The sequence below is a fragment of the Lissotriton helveticus genome, chromosome 11 (assembly GCF_964261635.1).
Source record: "Lissotriton helveticus chromosome 11, aLisHel1.1, whole genome shotgun sequence".
In the NCBI taxonomy this organism is placed as follows: Eukaryota; Metazoa; Chordata; class Amphibia; order Caudata; family Salamandridae; genus Lissotriton; species Lissotriton helveticus.
In genome coordinates this window covers 584,050,085-584,067,998 of record NC_136072.1, presented here as the reverse complement: position 1 = coordinate 584,067,998, position 17,914 = coordinate 584,050,085, and the positions used below count along the sequence as shown (strand labels likewise).

Genomic DNA, 17,914 nt, shown 5'->3' with positions numbered 1-17,914 from the left:
ATTAACATAAATAATTAAAATATTAAATATTAAAATAATAATTTATTAATTTAAAAAAATATTATTAATAATTATTTTACCATATTATTTACTTACCTATACTTACGTTGTAATGGTATGCGTTGTAATAGTACCTGCGTTGTAAATACCAGCGTTGTAATGGTATGCGTGGTAAAGGGTCCTGCGTTGTAAAAAATGCGTGGTAATGGTCTGCGTGGTAAAAGTCCGCGTTGTAACGTCATATATCCATACCAGTCAATGAGTAATTGCCTAATTCATGTAATAAGTTGTTCATAGATCTGTTGTTTGTTACCTTTTTGTTCACATAGTCAGGGGTTAACGGTGGATAGGCTATTTCAGGTGAATCCTCAGCTGGTGAATTCTCCTAAGACTGCTAAAGTAAATTATCATTAAAGCCACCTGTTATTATTATAATACGTTAGCGTATTGTTCCAAAATATTCTCTAACTCATTGAAGGTGGCTTCAAATGTATCTTTATTTTTAATTAACTTAGGAGAAAAGTAAACATTTACTAGCAATAATTGGATTTGGTTCCTGATTCTCAAAAGGAGTATGAGCATGTAATCTTCTTTGTATTCTAAAGCTTTCTATTCTGAAGTTGTTTTTTATTAAACTTGATAGCCCACTGCTAGGGTGTGCGGTTCGGTTTTCCAGATTTCTTGAAGGTAAATAAGTGATATCAGTTAAAAAAAAGTGATTACATTTTTGCTGCTTGAATTAATGTGTTGTTCTATACCAGCGATATTACAGGACCACATCAGAAGTTCATCCACTCTGATATTTAATTTTTTTTCAAGTACTAGGCATGTTCTGGTGAAATTAGGCTCAGATTGCTATGTTCTTCAGAGTTGGGGTTGACTGTCACATTACATGCTACCTTTTCTCTAGCATTTAATTTTATTCCCCACTGTCCACTGGTACTGTCCGGGCACAGCAGCAGGTTTCTCCGGGATGGCAAAGCGTGGAGATACCCCTTTGGGGGTTTATTCAGGCGCTATAGAAGCACATAAATAAATAAATAAATAACGATTAACGATTATTATTTATTAATAATGTATATAAATAATGAGCAGATTTCCAAAAGTATTAGGGTCTGTAGGACCTTTAAAGCGATTTGCTGTATTCACTGGTCGAAGGGATTGATTAAAATCTTCCTTCTGGTCTAAGAGTCTTAAGATATTTGGATATTTTAGTCTCACTACTTTTAATGAGATTGGTGAAGCCAGTACGTCTGGTCAATATTTTTAAAGGAATAGCATCTGTATGGAGTGTTCAGGTAATTTCACCTTCTGAATTTTGATCCTTAATAAACCGAAAGCTACTCAAGTGATTTGAATCTAGACTTTCTAGCTCCGGGAATGGTTTTAATACTTTCAAGATGTTCTGGCGGTTTAAGATATCATGAGAACATTCCGATCTATAAGTGGGGATTACGTCTCTATATGCAGGTTCCAGACTGAGTTCATTTTGCGTATGTGTTATATCTTTACTATGAACAGATATGGTAACAGTATTTGTGATGGTGTCAGATGGAGTTAACAAATTTGTTATTATTGGGGATGTGTTTCCAGTTTTAATGCATTTAGCTTGTTCCAAATTGTAATTCATTTTTGATTCTGCTGTTAAAGTCCCTTCAGGGAGAAATGGCATGTGCTTAATATTGTTTACAGCAGATAGTGTCCTTGCCAGAAGGAGTGTTGGCTGTCGTAGTGAGCTTGTTTGTTTCAACTTGAGTGATACAGCGTGCTGGGAGATCCTTTTCTTGTAGCTAATGCTGAAGAAGGTCCTTCTTGCACTTGAACTATGTTATCTGTAGAGCCTTTTGTATAACTCCAGAATAAGGGGAGGGAGTTAGCACATGATAGGCATTTAGGGGTTGTGGAATAATAGAAAGACAAGAGAGCATTTGTGGGGGAGACCTGGAGACAATAATATTCAGAGGTGTATATTGCATTGTGAGAAGTGTAATAGGAGTGCTGAAGTTCTGAGAGGTAACTTGGGACTCCTGACATGATGGCAGTGAAGATATGTCCAGCTTCATTGTGAAAAGTAGCAAGTCATATAATGACTCTGTTTACCGTGATTTCAGAGAAACAGACTTAAGCTGTCAGTTTTAGAGACTATCTTCTAAATGGCAATTGTGATGATTATTGTAGGAAGTTGGCTCTCTTAATAGTTAACTAAAAGGAAGTACACTATGCAGAGAGTCTAGTGAGTCCCCAATTGGTTTACAGAGGCTAAAGTAGATAATACTAATGCTCTCTTTTGTAGTAATGTGGGCAAGCAGTTAGGCATATCAGAGTGTAGTGTTGAGCATTTGTAGTCGCAGAGGAAATAAATGGCATGCACACTCTTTAAAGAATAAATCCAAGACCAAATTGTAAAAACAACACTTCTTTTTTATATATATATATTTCGAACTCAAGAACTTTGTTTCAAGGTAAGTACAATTTTCGATAAAAATATGCACTAGCTAGTAAAGCGACTAAACCTGTGCGCTCTTACGCAGAATGCAATCCTTTGGGAGAAGATGCATACATGTAGGTACAGTCGGTTTCAGGGGTTCACCTCCAGGGTTTGGAGTTATAGTGGGCCAAGGTCCAAAGTACTACTAGCAGTTCTTCGGGAACCAACCAGGTTCTACCAGGAGCAGGGTGCTGGTGAGACTGGTAGCTGGAGCGCTACGGAGAAGGGGGGTGCCTGAAAAGAGGCTGCACAGGGGGACTTGCAGGCAAGTCCAAGGGCTCCCAAATGGGGGCTAAGGTCACAAGGGCTTTGGAGCACAGGTGCACAGCTGGTTCATTGGGACCCGGCACGGGGGGCCTGGGAGCAAAGAGGTATGTTCGGCTAGGCTGGGGGGGCAGAATGCACCTCGCAGCCAGGAACAAACAGCTGGCAGGGTCAAAATCAAAATAGCTGGGCCACTCTCCAAATGGGTCTCATTGATGCTGATGTCCCTTGATGGCTGCTTGGTACTGGTGCGGTGAGAATCTGGTCTGGGCACGCATGGTCGGTGTTTGGTGTAGTGTGTCCAGTACCCCGGGGGTTAGTATGGCACAGATCCAGTTGGTCCTACTGTATTCACACTTGGTAGGGAGACAGATCTGACCTTCCAGAGCATGAGTACCTTCTCTTGGTCGTCTGCAGCACCGGTCAGGCAAAGGAACTGCAAGGAGGTGGACTAGACTCTGCTTGTCAGTGCCTGCGGACAATGTCAGTGCCTGCGGACTGCAGGGGAGTAGCTTCTCTACTCCAAGGGAGACTTTTGGTGTTTGTGGAAGTGCTGGCAGGCTACCCAAGGCTTTGGTAGTTCTCCAGCTCGCAGGATTAGTCACTCTGTCGCAATTGTCGAGAGAGGGCTGAGAACAGGCAGGGTTTCTCGCCAAAGTCCAAAGTTCTGCTTCAGTTCTCACCAGGCAGTGACTCTTCTTCGTCCTTTGAATCACACTTCTTGGGTTCAGGAGTGCCACCTAAATACTCAATTTAGGGGCATTATGGGGAGTGACAGGTAGTAGCCAATGGATTACCTACCTTTAGGGTGTCTACACCATCTATATGGCAACTTCCTGTAGGAAGTGGGCATAACCCTGACCTAGAATGCTAATTCCACCCAAACCAATATGGAGGAATCTGAAAAGTGGGGTCCGCATCAGCTGGCCCGATGTCGGGGTGGTGCTGGCTGAATGTGGGAACACCTTCTAATCTAACAAACGTTCCGCCTGTTTTGCCACCAAAAAGTGGCATCAGGACATGGGAGACAACCCCACTATCTGGAGAGGCCCAGGTTGCATAACAATGGTGACAGGCCTTTGAAGCTTTCCAACCTGGAATGCCCCTCCTGCTTGGAGGTGTGAACACCTCTGCTCAGAGTAGGCTTTGTTCCTGTCCTCCGAGAGCAAAAGCTCCCATCTCAGGAGGTCAGAAACCTGTCTATGGTGGCTGACTAGTAGTTGGTATGTTTTCAAGGGCCACCTCTAAGGTGCCCTCTATATGCATTTATCAACACATACAGCAATGGCATCAATGCTGGGTAATTAAGACAAGGTGTTTGGTACCAAACACCTTGGGGTACAGTGAAGCCATCATGTAGCTTGGGAACTCGTAATGATGACTCTCCAGCTCATGTGTTTGTTATGGCTTCCCTGTGCACTGGTAATATCTAAGGGTGAACTTAAATATCACCAGGACATATCCACTCTCGCAGATAGGCCCTCACATGGGTATAGTGCACCCTGTCTTAGGGCTGTAAGGCTTGCCATAGGGGCGACTTACCTATACCACATGTAATGATGGCAGGCATAGCACACAGGGATGTGTGCTATGTCGACTCTTCAGTTTTCTCTGCATCAAGAGACGCAAGCTGCAATGGCAGTTGGCATGAGCTTGGTGAGGAGTCCCTTAGGGTGGCACAATTTGTGCTGCAGCCCTTAGGACACACTTTAGGTCAAATGCCCTAGGTACCAGGAGTACCACTTACTTGGGGCTTACAAGGGATCTTAAAGGTTTGCCAATTGTGGAATAATCGTACAGTTTAAGGAAATATCACTGGTGCTGCGGACCTGGTTAGCAGGAACCCAGCATGCTTTCAGTCAAAATTGCACCAGATAACGGGCAAAAAGTGGGAGGTAACCATGTCAACAGGGGCACTTTCCTGCAAATATTATGACATCTCCTGTGAATGGGTTCCTGGAAATTGTTTTCGGGAGGGAAGGTTTGCTGTGTTATTTAGAATTTAGAGTGCCATTCAATCGAGCCCTCTGTGGATGAAGAGGAGGAACAATGACAGGGTTTTTGACGATACGTCCTTCATGAGGCATGTGGCAAGACGTTATCAAGAACACAGCAAGTTCCATGTGACAAAAAAAACAAAGAACAATGGCAAGGCTCTCCTGCGCACAATAAAGTTATAATAATCCCAGATCTTTCTCAATGATCAGTGTAGTGTGCTCAAAAGGACAGGGACAGCCACTTTTGTCCCTACAATAAGGACCAGAAATCTGATCCTTATATACAAGCAAGAAAACAATGTCCTGAGCACCACTCTTTGTGTAAAAAGAAGTCCAGTCTTCATCTATTCTTGTAGATTTTATTCTTGAAAAATCTTCAACTTCAATATGTGTGACTTATTGGCACTTCATAGCCTTTTGACACTTCATAGCCTATGAAGTGTCAAAAGGCTATGAAGTGTCAATAAGTCACACATATTGAAGTTGAAGATTTTTCAAGAATAAAATCTACAAGAATAGAAGGAAGACTGAAGTTCCATGTGACTTCAAGGTCATTATTGAGGACAGTCACAATCCGGGAAAATAATTTACAAGGACAATCAGCAAGGCTAAACAAGCATGGCCAGAACTTATCATGGTCAATGAGATATTAGGGAATTCCATAAGGGTGACACGTTGCTGCATTGTCAGCAATATGTCAAAACAACTTGCGCCTTGGTATTACAAAATCCTACACCATGGATGCATCATATTTACATTACGGCACACCATGTCGTAAGGATCTGCGCGTCATAAAAAATTACGTCTCCGTGAGCGCCATGCCGTAGGGAAAAGTGATGCAGGGCTGATTTATGGGTTGTAAAGTGACGCAAATCGGCCCTATGTCACTTTTGATTGCGGAATGCGTCAAAAAAGTCAAACAAACTGACGCATTAGGGAAAAACACCAGCACACTTCACAGAAGTCAGACATGGAGTAGAGAGCAGGATGCAGAAGCAAGAACAACCACCCAGGACCAGCCAGGATATCAAGGTAGAATCCCAGGGAAAGAGGAAGAGAAACAGAAAGTTCAACTTCAGTGAGGAGGAGAATGATATGTTGATCACGGAGGTGACACAGCACCAACATCAGCTGTTTGCCACCTCCAAATTTCCACTAGGGAGGGAAGAGGCCATTTGGCAGTCCATCGTAGAGAAAATTACCTGTGTGGGGCAAGCGAAGAGGACTGTCACCGACTGCAAGAAGCACTGGCATGATTATAAGCGGGAGGAGCTGGATGCCATGGAAGAGTGGGTGGCAACTGTCATCCCAGATGAGTTGGAGGTTGGTGTCCCAGGATACGACAGTGCAGCACACGAGTAACAACCACAGCTACAAGGTAAATATTAACAAGGGGCAATGTGGACAAAAAGGGTCATGTTGTGCAGTGCACCCAGCTATGTCCCAGCGCATGAACATGGTTAGTCTTTCCTAGTAGGAGAATAAGTTAGCCATTGAGGTGAGACTTCTCTCACACTCCTCTTGTATGTTTGTTGGGACTACCATTGGCATTTCTGAAGTAATACATGTCAAACTTTACCAAATTTAGGCAGGGCAGATGATAATGTCTCATTCATTGACACATCTTTAGATGTGACAGTAGTAGATGCTGTTGTTCATTGGCTACTTCCATTGAGAGATTAGTGAGTGAATGTCATTGTGGGGCAAGATATTCAACACATGGCAGTGCACTCTGTTCACTATGTTGACAGTACACAAGGGGAAAGATATGTGGGAGTCTTGCGCTGTACAGTGCAACTGGTAAACTCTCAGAACTGTACTGCCTCACTGATTGAGGACAGTGTATGATATATTTCATATTTGTCACAATGATGCAGTGTCCTGGGTTTGGAGCCTGCACTGGCAGACAATGGGCAGCATTGCAGCAAGACAGGCACGTATGTATGGTGGATGTGTGGCTATGTGTTTTGTGAGCTGTACTTTGTACATGAGGATGTACCTTGCTGCACAGTCAGTACCCTTGAAGGACTGATAGAGTAGGCTTGTGTGGCACACAATTGAGCACACCTTGCTATGGCACGTGTGTATATATGACTATTGTAATTATTATGGTGCACATGACCTGGGGAGGGCCAAATGTGTGTAACATTTTTAATTTTTCATGTTCACAGGTATTGGATACATGGCATGCCTCATGACCATGTGGGTTACCTGTGGGGACACACAAACAACAGAAATGGAGACCCTTCATTCAAAACAACATTATAACACTACATGTCACATAGTGTTGCATTGCTCAGAATCTTTCCACCATTTGGAAACACACATAGGGCCTCATTTACAGGCTGTTTCCCCCAGGCCAGCACAGGGAGTCACTTAGTTGTGCTGCCCTGTATCAAAAGAAAATAATAATAATAATAATAATAATAATACTGAAGTTTATATAGTGCAAACAGCTACCTCACAAGGAGGTGTCCCGGCGCTTTGTAAGCATCACGATAAACTGAGTCTTAACAAGGCAGCATACAAAACAGACTACTGATTAAAAAGTCATGTCTTTACCTGTTTCCTGAAGACGGGCTCAGAAATTGCAATACGAATAAAAAGTGGAAGGGCATTCCACAATTTTGCAGTTCTCGCCGAAAAAGCTCTACCCCTGATACGAGACTTAGCGAATCGGGGGACAGAGAGCAAGTTCAGAGTATTCGAGCGCAGAGACCGTACCTGCCTATAATGGGGAAATCTTAATTTAAGATAATTTGGGCACTTACCCTGCAGTGTCCGATAGGCCAATGTCAGGGCTTTAAATTCAATCCTGGTTGCCACAGGCAACCAGTGCAGACTGCACAGATGCAGAGAGATATGATGTCTGAAAGGAATATGTTTAATCAGCCTTCCATCTGCGTTCTGCACAATCTGTGCAGGAATGTGCCATATTCATGACAAACTGGCGCACTGGTGTTCCTTCTGCATGCACAAGATCACGGATGTGTGACTAGCGCCAAAACAATGCAACATTGCACCATGGTGCAGGTGTGTCTGCATTGTGGGCTCAATTGTTTTTATGCAGTAAGGGACATCTTCATGCACAAAAACAAACAACGGAGCTTTCTTCCCTCTTTGTATATGTTCTGCTTAATGCAGCACACATAGGAGTAAATAACAAGGATAAATTAAGTTATTTCTCCTTGTTACACATATTTTTGATACATTTCCTGTTTCCCAGGTCCTTGTAATTCTGAGAATATGCAAAATCCTTCGAACACATCCTTGACTTAGAGTTAGGGAACGCAGCCCTGTGCACTGCCTTGCATTAGTCCATATCCATAAGGCCATGCAAGGGCAAACAGCGTGACTATGCGTTGCATCGTGGAGATGATTGAGAGAACTGCTCCACCAGAGCATCATTTAAATGTACGCTCCAGCAACACAGGCCTCTTATACATGAGGCCCACATTGGCTTAAAGGTTCTTAAAATATGTAACTTGGAGGGTTATTTTGCACCTGTGTCATGTAGTATGGTACAAGTACGAGGCCCACACCTGCTACATATACACTGTCTTATTCACCCAACACAAATGTGGCTATTTTATCCTACATAATTTACTATCATGAGGTCAGTCATGTGCTTGACATGTCCTTACCATCCAGTAGGCCATTCCCATATGTCCCATATGTCCCATTCTGGAAGCGCTCATTTATGATGCAATGTCTGAAGATGTATGCATCATGAGCACTTACAAGGTACTTTGCCAGCACATTGATGAACAGCCCTATGTGGTCCACTATTGCCGCATGGTGATGGAATATGCGTGCTTCCTATTAAACGGTACAGGTGGGATGTAGGCGCAGGAGGCACAAGTTGCACATGAGTGCAGTCCATTGTCCCCAACACATGTGGGAATCCAGCAATGGCATAGAAGCTTTGCTTGTTTTCCAGTTATTTCTGTGTTGTGTTGGGGAACATGAGGTACTGGGGTGTGAGGCTTATGATGGCATCCAGGCCAGAGGGTAGGAATGCTGAAAAGAATGGCTGAGATATTCCATCTACTTTGGCTGTGGTGGGTTAGAATGAACCAGACGCCAGCATGTGTACTACTGCCAGCAGAAAGTTGTTGGTGTACCTCTGGGATGTTGTCTGCAGCCATGGTGCAGGAGCAGGACAATGCACTTTCTCCTGAGCCCGTAATGGATGATGGCGTCAACCTCCCTGAGTTTAATGGAGTAAATGTTCTGTCGGTATGTCCGTTCCCTTCTCCTGTGCTGCCTCCGTAGTGATAGTGGAGGTGGTGTTAGTAGTGGGGGGGTCATTGTCGTCTTCTTCCTGCTCCGTGCTGCAGTATGAGTAGCTCCACGGCATAGTTGAGCTTGCCAAAGTACTGTGGTATGTTCTGAATATGTACCAATGCCGATGCATCATTTGTACACCTAGTTTGTCGATACTCAAGGATTTAGTTGCATTTTTGACTCTGCACAATACTTGTGAATAAGCATGCATTAATTCTGCATTGGATCTTATGGGGGAATACCTACCTTGCATATGATTAACATAACCTGACGCAGTAGGTTGTGGCGCAGGAGAAAAATGCAGGACTGAGAAAAGTGACATCTTGGGCCTAATGCGTCACTTTGTAAAAATGGAGCAAGGAGTGCATCGCCGCTGAGTCAAAAAAAGTGATGCAGTAGCAGCGCGAGCTCCTTGTAAATATGCCCCTGTCTCAGGTGGTAAAATGTGGAGGTTTCATTAAGGATGATGGTCCTGAAGATACATTTTCTGGCCCTGGGTGTTTGAATAGTGCGTTGTTGCCTATAGGAGGCAAGAAAGCAGGTGGGGTGGGTGGCATGGACAGGGTTAGGAAGAAACAGTAGATACTGGTGCTGGTCGACAAAATCCTCTAATGAGTTTGGTAGAGAAGGAAATAGTGGGCCAGAAGGTGTACCAGGCTCAAATCGAAGGGCTGTTTGTTCTCTCAGAGAGAGAAGAATACCACCTACTTACAAGGATTTCTGTCTGTCATTAATTTATGTTGAGCAATACAAGTATTTCTGTTTATTTTATATGCATTTATGAAGTTGTTTAATGGTATTTGCCAGGTAAGAGATCGGAACGGGGGCTCATCGAAGACTGTTGGTGGCAGCTAAGCAGGAGAGAAGCTTCGGGGGGGGGCTGTTTGTGGTGTTACACCCTAATAAATGTGTTATTTGATAAATAGTTTGGTGCAGTTTGCTTTCAGTCAGGTATTGTGAGATGTCAGTTGGATTTCGCCAGGGATGTTTACATACACACAGACAAAAATGCACACACACTCTCTTCCTCTCTGTTTTGAGAAAATGTACAAATTAACCAAATATTGTGTTTCTATCTTTGTACTCCTACCAATCTGCATTCCTCTCCCTTTCCACTGCCCCTTAGGCCATTCTCATACACCCTGCTTGTATTTAAACATTATGGGCATCATTTGCAATATTTTGCCGCAGGGCAGCGCTGCAAGCTTTCGTGCTGCGCTGCCATATGGAAAAAGAAAAGGACAGGAATGAGCCATATCTATCACATGGGGTGCATTCCTGTACTCTTTCCCTGCACTGGCGCTCAATTGGCTGCCATGCGCCAACGCAGGCATCCTTGCACTATGGTGCAAGGGTGTCTGCACTGTATGGATGAATGCAGCTCACACAGAAAGATGAAAAAATGTGGAGAAATAATGCTATTTCTCCACGTTGGGCCCCTCACCCCCATTTCACCCCTGGGGAGGTGTAGGCTTTTGACGCATTCCCTGGTTTACTGCTTGTTGTAAATCTGGGAATGTGTCAACACCCACTGTAACGCCCATGGCACTCTTCTCCATTGTGCAGTATGAGGCAACGCAGCGACTGGCTTTGCGTTGCCTTACTCCATATCTACGCGCAAAAAGCCACACAAAGTGGCCTTACGTGGCGCTTGTAAATGAGCCCCTATATGCAAACCTGATTGTTGGAAAATCTCAAGATAACACCCCCCAATCTTACTGACCCAGCCACACCCCTGCCACTAAGGTTAAGCTTGTTTTTTGGTGTGCTGCAATTGATGCCTTGTAGTCTTTAAGTCAGTCTAACAATATGCTTCAAAACTCTAAGATGCTGCCAAACACTTGTGGTCCTAATCACAAAGTTATTTTGGCTAACCTAACTCCATGCTCTTGTAGTACTCCTACATACTCTTCCATGTCCTTGTGAATTGACCCTAAAACATTTAGATTGGGCATAAAACGGAAATGTTCAGGAAATAGTTATATACAACTAGTTCAGACAAACAGGACTCTGCCTTCTACTTTATTGCTAATCGGGAGCTGGACATGTGGGCCAACATGTGGGCCAACTCACAAACGCATGTTTGTGAATTGCGAACATGAGTAAGTCAAAGGGTACTCATGTAGTTCTACTTCTTATACTCAGAAAAGCTTTTGTGAACCTATTTATACCTTTTTAAAATGTGCAATGGATCGGTTATTTCCATCCAAGGGTAAGGGTGGCCATGGCGCCCCCTTCAGGCTTTTTTATCTACACGTGTTTTATTAATTCAAAACAGCCTGAAAGTTAGGGTACTCCGCTTTTTTTTCAAAACGCAGACTGCAAGTCTGAGACCACTCATATTTTTTACGCAACTTTTCTTAAGCAATCACACCAGACAGGACACTAAGAACAAGAGCCACTTTGGGGATCCTATATATTGATTGAATTGCCAAGTTGGGAAGCTCAATGTTGAAATGTCCCTGGGTTTCAAACCTCATAAATTCACAGGCTCCACTTTCTATGGACAACACCTATTGAAAGGAGACCGCATTTTAAGAAAGGTGTTACATGTGGCACCGTTGCAGACTGGATCCTGTTCTACCACATTTTCTGGCACACTTTCCCGGTTAGCGTTAACGGGGCAAGAGTGGGAGGAGTGAGTGAATTGAGGAAAGTATTACGGGCCTTATTTATGAGCCCTTTACGTTGCATCACTTTTTGTGACGCTGCAATGGCATAAAATTTGCGCTGCACTGGGCCCTATTTATAGAGTGACACATCTAGGCAGATGCGTCACTATGTATGTATGTAGGACAAATACGAGAAAAGTAGTCTATCTTGAATTCGTAATCCATTGGAGATATGGAAATGTTCAATTATGATGAACTTATCTCGAGTATGATTACTCCAAATTGCATCAAGAAATGATTTAAGTGCATATATGTTGTACAAATGAATGTTTTGTGTGTATATATATGTTGTGTACAGATATGGATTAAGGAGAGGTGAATATATTTTTGAAATGAAGGATATTCTCAATATGTGAAATACTGGAAAAAAACATACGTTTAAAGCCCAAAGTCAATAAAGGGGACTATTGTGGCAACACGAAAGAGCGTAATTCATGGTGTCAGAGGTATTGTTGTTTATAAAATTACTAGTTATTGATTCCGGCCTCTGTTCCCCTAAACTGAATCATTCCCATGTGTTATATATCTACTACTACCATGTAAAATCCTGCACTACATTATACCTGCATCAGGTATAATGTATGCAGGGTGGGCGTTCCCCCACTAAAAAGGCTCGTAGTAGTGGTGCAGTGAAATCTAAAAGTGATGCAGGCCCTTTCACATGGGGCTTGCCCCATGTGCAAGGACACATTGCTGGAGTTGAGTCTGTTTTCAGACACACCCTAGCAATGCGCCACTTTTGTGCCAACAGATACGTCAGGAATACTGATGTATCATTAAATCCTTGCGACATGTAGCACCCTACAGTACATACAGCGCATCCAAGGTGGGTGCACTGAAAAGTGTTGCATCGCTGTTTTCACACAGCGATCCAACACTTTTCACAAATGATGCCCCAGGAGTCTCTCCATTGGTCATAGGGGCAAGAATGTTGTCACATTGTAGGTTTCCACTGTTCGAGGTCTTCTTTAAGGACTAATTTTCTTATCATGCAGGATCCATTCCTATACTGACCTATCTTGTGTCTTCTGAATCGGAGATGGTACCATGCCGTCTGCAGATCTAGCCCAAATGGAGAACAGCAGGGAAGCAAACACCAGATATAGAAAATCAGGGGACTCAGCCTCCATGTGCTAATTTTCAAAGGAAAATAGGAGAGGCAAAAATAACGAAATGGAGTAACAAGCAAGAGCCAGAAAGGAGCAACTTTTACAGTACTACACGCATATGCATAGGTCCATGTACAGGCAGACAGCATTATGTGTCATACCAGATATTGCCCCACAGAACACATTGAAATACACAACACCCTTGATTGCACTTTGCATCACTATGCACCATACATTGCCGACTGGCTCTTCTTCTTTCACATCAGGTCAGCCTGTGACAACTTCCCCAAATTAGGGACAGAACAAAACACACTGTTTTAACCAGGTTTGCTCTTGCTTTCCAGGTTGAAGGTGCAATGTTTGGTGCTGTGAAAGAAGCTGTGGAAATCCTGCAGACTTACAACTGAAGGAGACTCGAGAGTCAGAGTGTCACTCAGAGGACAAGGAACCCAGGAAAAAGGACGTGACTGTGCACATGCCTGGGAGGGGCATGGCGGAAGCTGGGAACCAGACAAGATCCAGAAACCCCTTCCTTAGTGAGTGTCCTGTGTGTTCTCTGGGCACAGCAGTGTGGTTCTAGAGCTGGCAAAGTCAAGAGTTCAATGGCCAGTTAGGCAAAGGTAAGGAGACGTCCCTTTGCTGCCTTGCTGACTTATTGGTGACGATAAGAGCACCCTCGGAATTGGCACAAACTGTGGCCCAACTATTCTGCACCAAGGAAAATGATACTTCCCTCAAAGAACAATTCTCCTGGAAGGACTGAGATCCCACTGTCCAGCATTCAGGACAAATGGAAAGGGAATCGCACAACTCAGACAGTACGTGGCGAGGGCACTTCAGTGGCAAAAGTCTCCCTGCTGCATTTATGGAGACTGGTTAACTGATTCGCCCTGGGCAAGCTGAAGACAATGCCTATGCTGACTATACATTTGCACTCCTAAAAACTGAGCTTAGTCTAAACTGGGCTCAACTGTCGCTGTATCGCAACAAAAGACTTGGCCCATCCCTGGAATAAAGACCAGGTGATGTTGGCCCACTTGTGTACTCTGCAGCTGCATCAATCTCACAGTTTGTAAAGAAGTCATCCTGTTTGCCTTTGTATGATGGCCTTATGTTTAATGCGCATACTGTTGACATCATAGTTGGTAGTTGAGTACATGCTGATGACATCATAGTTGTGCTAATGACATCCTGTTTCGGCTCATACTGATGGCATCATTGTTGTGGACCTGCTGATAACATCATGTTTGAGTTCATACTGATAGCGTATTTGCTGCTGTATTTCTCTCTCTCTCTGATGAGACCATGCTTGCTGCTGTCACATTGTAGTTGGCCTCCTTGATGTCATTTTAGTTCTGATAATTTCATGCTTGGTGCTTAAAGTGATGACAACTTGTGTACCACACTCCCTGATTGCATAGTTGGGCAAGTATTGATCTCATCACAGTTAAGCTAACACTGATGGCATTTTAGTTGGTGAAGCTGATGACACCATGATGGCTGCTCTGATGACATCACTCTTGGAGCACACAGTGATGACATCATGTCTGGTGTTCAAATCAACGTAGAGGCACACTTTGACCAAAAAGCTCCATGTCTCCAGAGGCGGCTGGCGTGGATTGTTCACACCCACTCCAGACCATTCTGGGAGATCCAGTCCTGTGGTTTGCTTTTCTGTGAGAATGTCTGTAATCGTGAACTTTGTAAAATAGCTAGTTACAATCGACAACTGTAGCCCCTTTTAGCAGACACTATGGAGTCACCCTGCTGTTGACATCAGTCTTGGTACATCATGAGGGGCTCGTCCATGGCAGCACACCTGGTGCTTATCACAGGGTTTTAATGACAGACATCATGCACATGCTGATGGCATTGCACATGGGCCCACACTGGAAACATCATCATGGTACTGATCGTGTTCATCCCCATATTAACATAGTACCCTTTCTGATGACATCAGACATCGTGCTGTCTTGGATGGCACCATAGATGGCGTCTCTGAGATGACATTCCGCGAGGCGCCCTGGCTGATGGCACCACACAAGATGCTGCCTTGAATGACATAACATGTAGTACTCTCTTCGACAGCATCATACATTGTATTCTCAGGTGACATCACAAATGGTGCTTTGCTTTCACCGATGATATCACACATGGTGCTCACACTGATGACATCATACATGGTGCTCCTACTGATGAGATCACACTTGGTGCTTATTGATGACATTACAGACAGTGTTCATCCTATTCACATGACAAATGTCCTCACCCCCAATGACATTGTAATGTTTGGCATTTTTTCTAGCGTTGGTGTCTCCACGATGGGGGCCATTTTCGCTACATCCTTTGATGCGGAAAAACCTCATAGTGGCTCGTATATGATGGGGTATCGCATCAGTTAGTGTGCACTATAATGACATAACGCTTGCACTAGGCACTTGTGGACTTTAAGAATTCAGATGTGGCAGCTGGACATATCAGTCTTTTATTTATTCAGGTGGGGTGAAGCCGTCGACAATGGTCCTGGCTTGTGTTTAATTGCCAACTGTGTTATAGGTCAGTGGGATTCTCTGGATTAGTGACATGCACAGAGACAAACACAAACAATTTCAGAGATACAGAAACACAGACTAATACATCCAGTTGGGCATACTGCCATTCAACAAGACATACGCACATGCACTAATGTAAAGACACATTCCAAACAGACTCCAACAGAGACATGGTGGCCGGCAGACATACCAGCCCGCACAGACATGCCTCAAATCCCTCTCAAACTCATGCACACAGCCACACACATACAAACCGACTCCAATCATACACGCCAACAGGTATACACAAAAGATAAAGATGAAATTAACCCTAACCATGCACATACCTAGACACCCAATGACATCCAGACAGGCCCATCTGAAAGAAATCTTAACACACAACATAGTTGGAGAGAAAGACACGCGCCATGATAGTTCCTCTGTTAGAGTTGTATGTTTATCATGTGCAATGGTATGATCCATGCCTGCCAACCAAAAACAAAAAGAAACCTGGTTCAAAGGGCAGCTCAGAGTACAACATTTGCCGCTGCACAGTGTTCTCGGGCTTCTACCAGAGTGGCCCTGGGGACCGTCTTCTTAGCACTGATCCCAAGAGCCAATTCCGGCCTAAGCTACTCAAAATCCGCTGTCTTTGGCAGACTTTCTCCATAAGCTAGAATAAATTATGAGACTTGCAACTTTAGTTGAAAATAAAGCTATTTTTATTTACTAAAATACACATTAAATTCTATGATGACTGACTATGTAAAGAACACAATAATAAAATAAATGACCAGTCTTTGTAAGGGTGTAGCAGAATTTTAAGAGTTCTTAATGTCTGCTGTGGGGTGTGGTGTTGTGAAATGAAGGGCTGTAGTAGACCAAGATGGATGAAGCACTGTGGCTGCTGCTGGGCAGTAGGTCTTTCGTGTCCCGCTGAGCAGGTGTAAATCCTGGGTGATGACAGCTTAGTCCTGGGGTAAAGGGACCTGCTTCTTACTGCCTTTTGCTCTGGGGTCCAGAAAATCTAGGGTCACTACCTACAACTGCTGCAGCCTCCGCATGCTGTGCTTCTTCATGGAATAACCTTGCTTCAGACAGGGCTTTACCAAATGTGGGGGTTTGTGTTGCGTGTGTGCGTGCATGCATGCGTATATACCTACTTACACACATACATGTACATCTCTTCAACAACTAAGTGGCGCTCTGTAATTGTTTGTTGTAATTTACACAGCTAGAATAGTCTAGATATGTTTTATCTGCTGTAATATTGGGGGATGGTTGCATTATCTATCATTGTCCATCTGGTACCCTTCTTCTTTAAGTTAGAGATCTGGTAACAGACGGGACCAGAGAAAGTATTGTTACATCTGTTTTAAACACAACAAAGAGAACAAGAAAGTTGCAGGTTGGCTGTAACAGACAAGTACCCAGAACCAGTACTGGCGTAAGAGGGTAGAGCACTGTTAGTGCCAACATTCTGTGCCATCCCCCAACCTTGAGCGGTACAAAAGGGGGTGGTGATGGACGGAGCATCTGAATCAATCAAACACTCACAGCCAGTCAAAAGATCTGGGTTTAATCCATCACCGTTCTTTAGCCCACTCTGCCACCCCAGTTCAGACATGGCTATATGCAAATCAGTCTGACCCTGTGCCTCATGGGAACAGTCCAGCCCGAACTGCCAAGCCATGCCTTCCCTGGACTGGAAACAAGCTTCCGAGGACCGGTTTCTGGCATTCCAGCCGTCTTCAGCCCGGCTTGCTTGAATCCAGTGGCAAAGTGAGCAAGGGACTCACGTCTGAGCATACCCTGCCACACTTATGGTGGCCAAAAGCTGTACAAAAGGGGGTGGTGATGGACGGAGCATCTGAATCAATCAAACACTCACACCCAACCTTGAAGCACTGTTCCGCTGAGGAAAGCTCACACAACAGAGGTGGGATTGCAGTGAATGTCCCAATTACTTTAAGTCCTACTACTTAGTCATCTTCGTTGCCTTTCTTTCTTCTTTTCAAAAGTTATAAACAGATGGTCTGACTTCTTGAAAGGCTGTGACCTGTTAAGATAAATGAAAAAAGACATTTTAACATCCAGCAAATGTGGAGAAATTCCTACCTGGGAGGAATAAGAAGGAAACAAAGAAGAAAGGATCCCCTACTATAATTTTGGAAAGAAGAATTCCTCTTAGGTAAGAAAGAAGGGTGTGTGCTCAAAATCACCCCATCATAAAAGAACTTAAGAAAAGGTGGTCGACAGAACAAGGTCGTAAGCTCACCCATCCTACGAGCAGAAATGATGCAATCAGAAAAACCACCTTATATGAAATGAACTTCAGATCTATTTCCTCTAAAGGCTCAAAAGGATGTGCTCGAGGTGATCAGAGAACCGTAGGGGGAATCCCAAGGAGAAGACTTTACCACAGGTCTTAAGATTGAAAAACTCCTATAGACTCTATTAACTAGGGAGTCAATTTCTCTGTGAGATTCGGAGAACTATCTAAAAGCTTTTATCGTGAACCACTGTGATTTAAGTGTAGAAAGAGACAGATTAAGCTGAAACCTGT

The 17,914-nt window shown here is 43.7% G+C and overlaps 1 protein-coding gene across 2 annotated transcripts in view; it reads left to right on the top strand.

Annotated features, from left to right (window-relative positions):
• Positions 1 to 16,167, top strand: part of HR (HR lysine demethylase and nuclear receptor corepressor) — a 418,401-nt gene extending 402,234 nt beyond the window's left edge. Inside the window, exon 20 of one of the 2 annotated variants that reach the window (XM_078666365.1) lies at positions 13,162 to 16,167. In XM_078666365.1, coding sequence (XP_078522491.1) covers positions 13,162 to 13,224 — 63 coding nt within the window. In that variant the 3' untranslated portion in view covers positions 13,225 to 16,167. The remainder of the gene's footprint in view (positions 1 to 13,161) is intronic. The other variant, XM_078666366.1, reaches the window with a different exon arrangement.
• Positions 16,168 to 17,914: the final 1,747 nt, after the last annotated feature.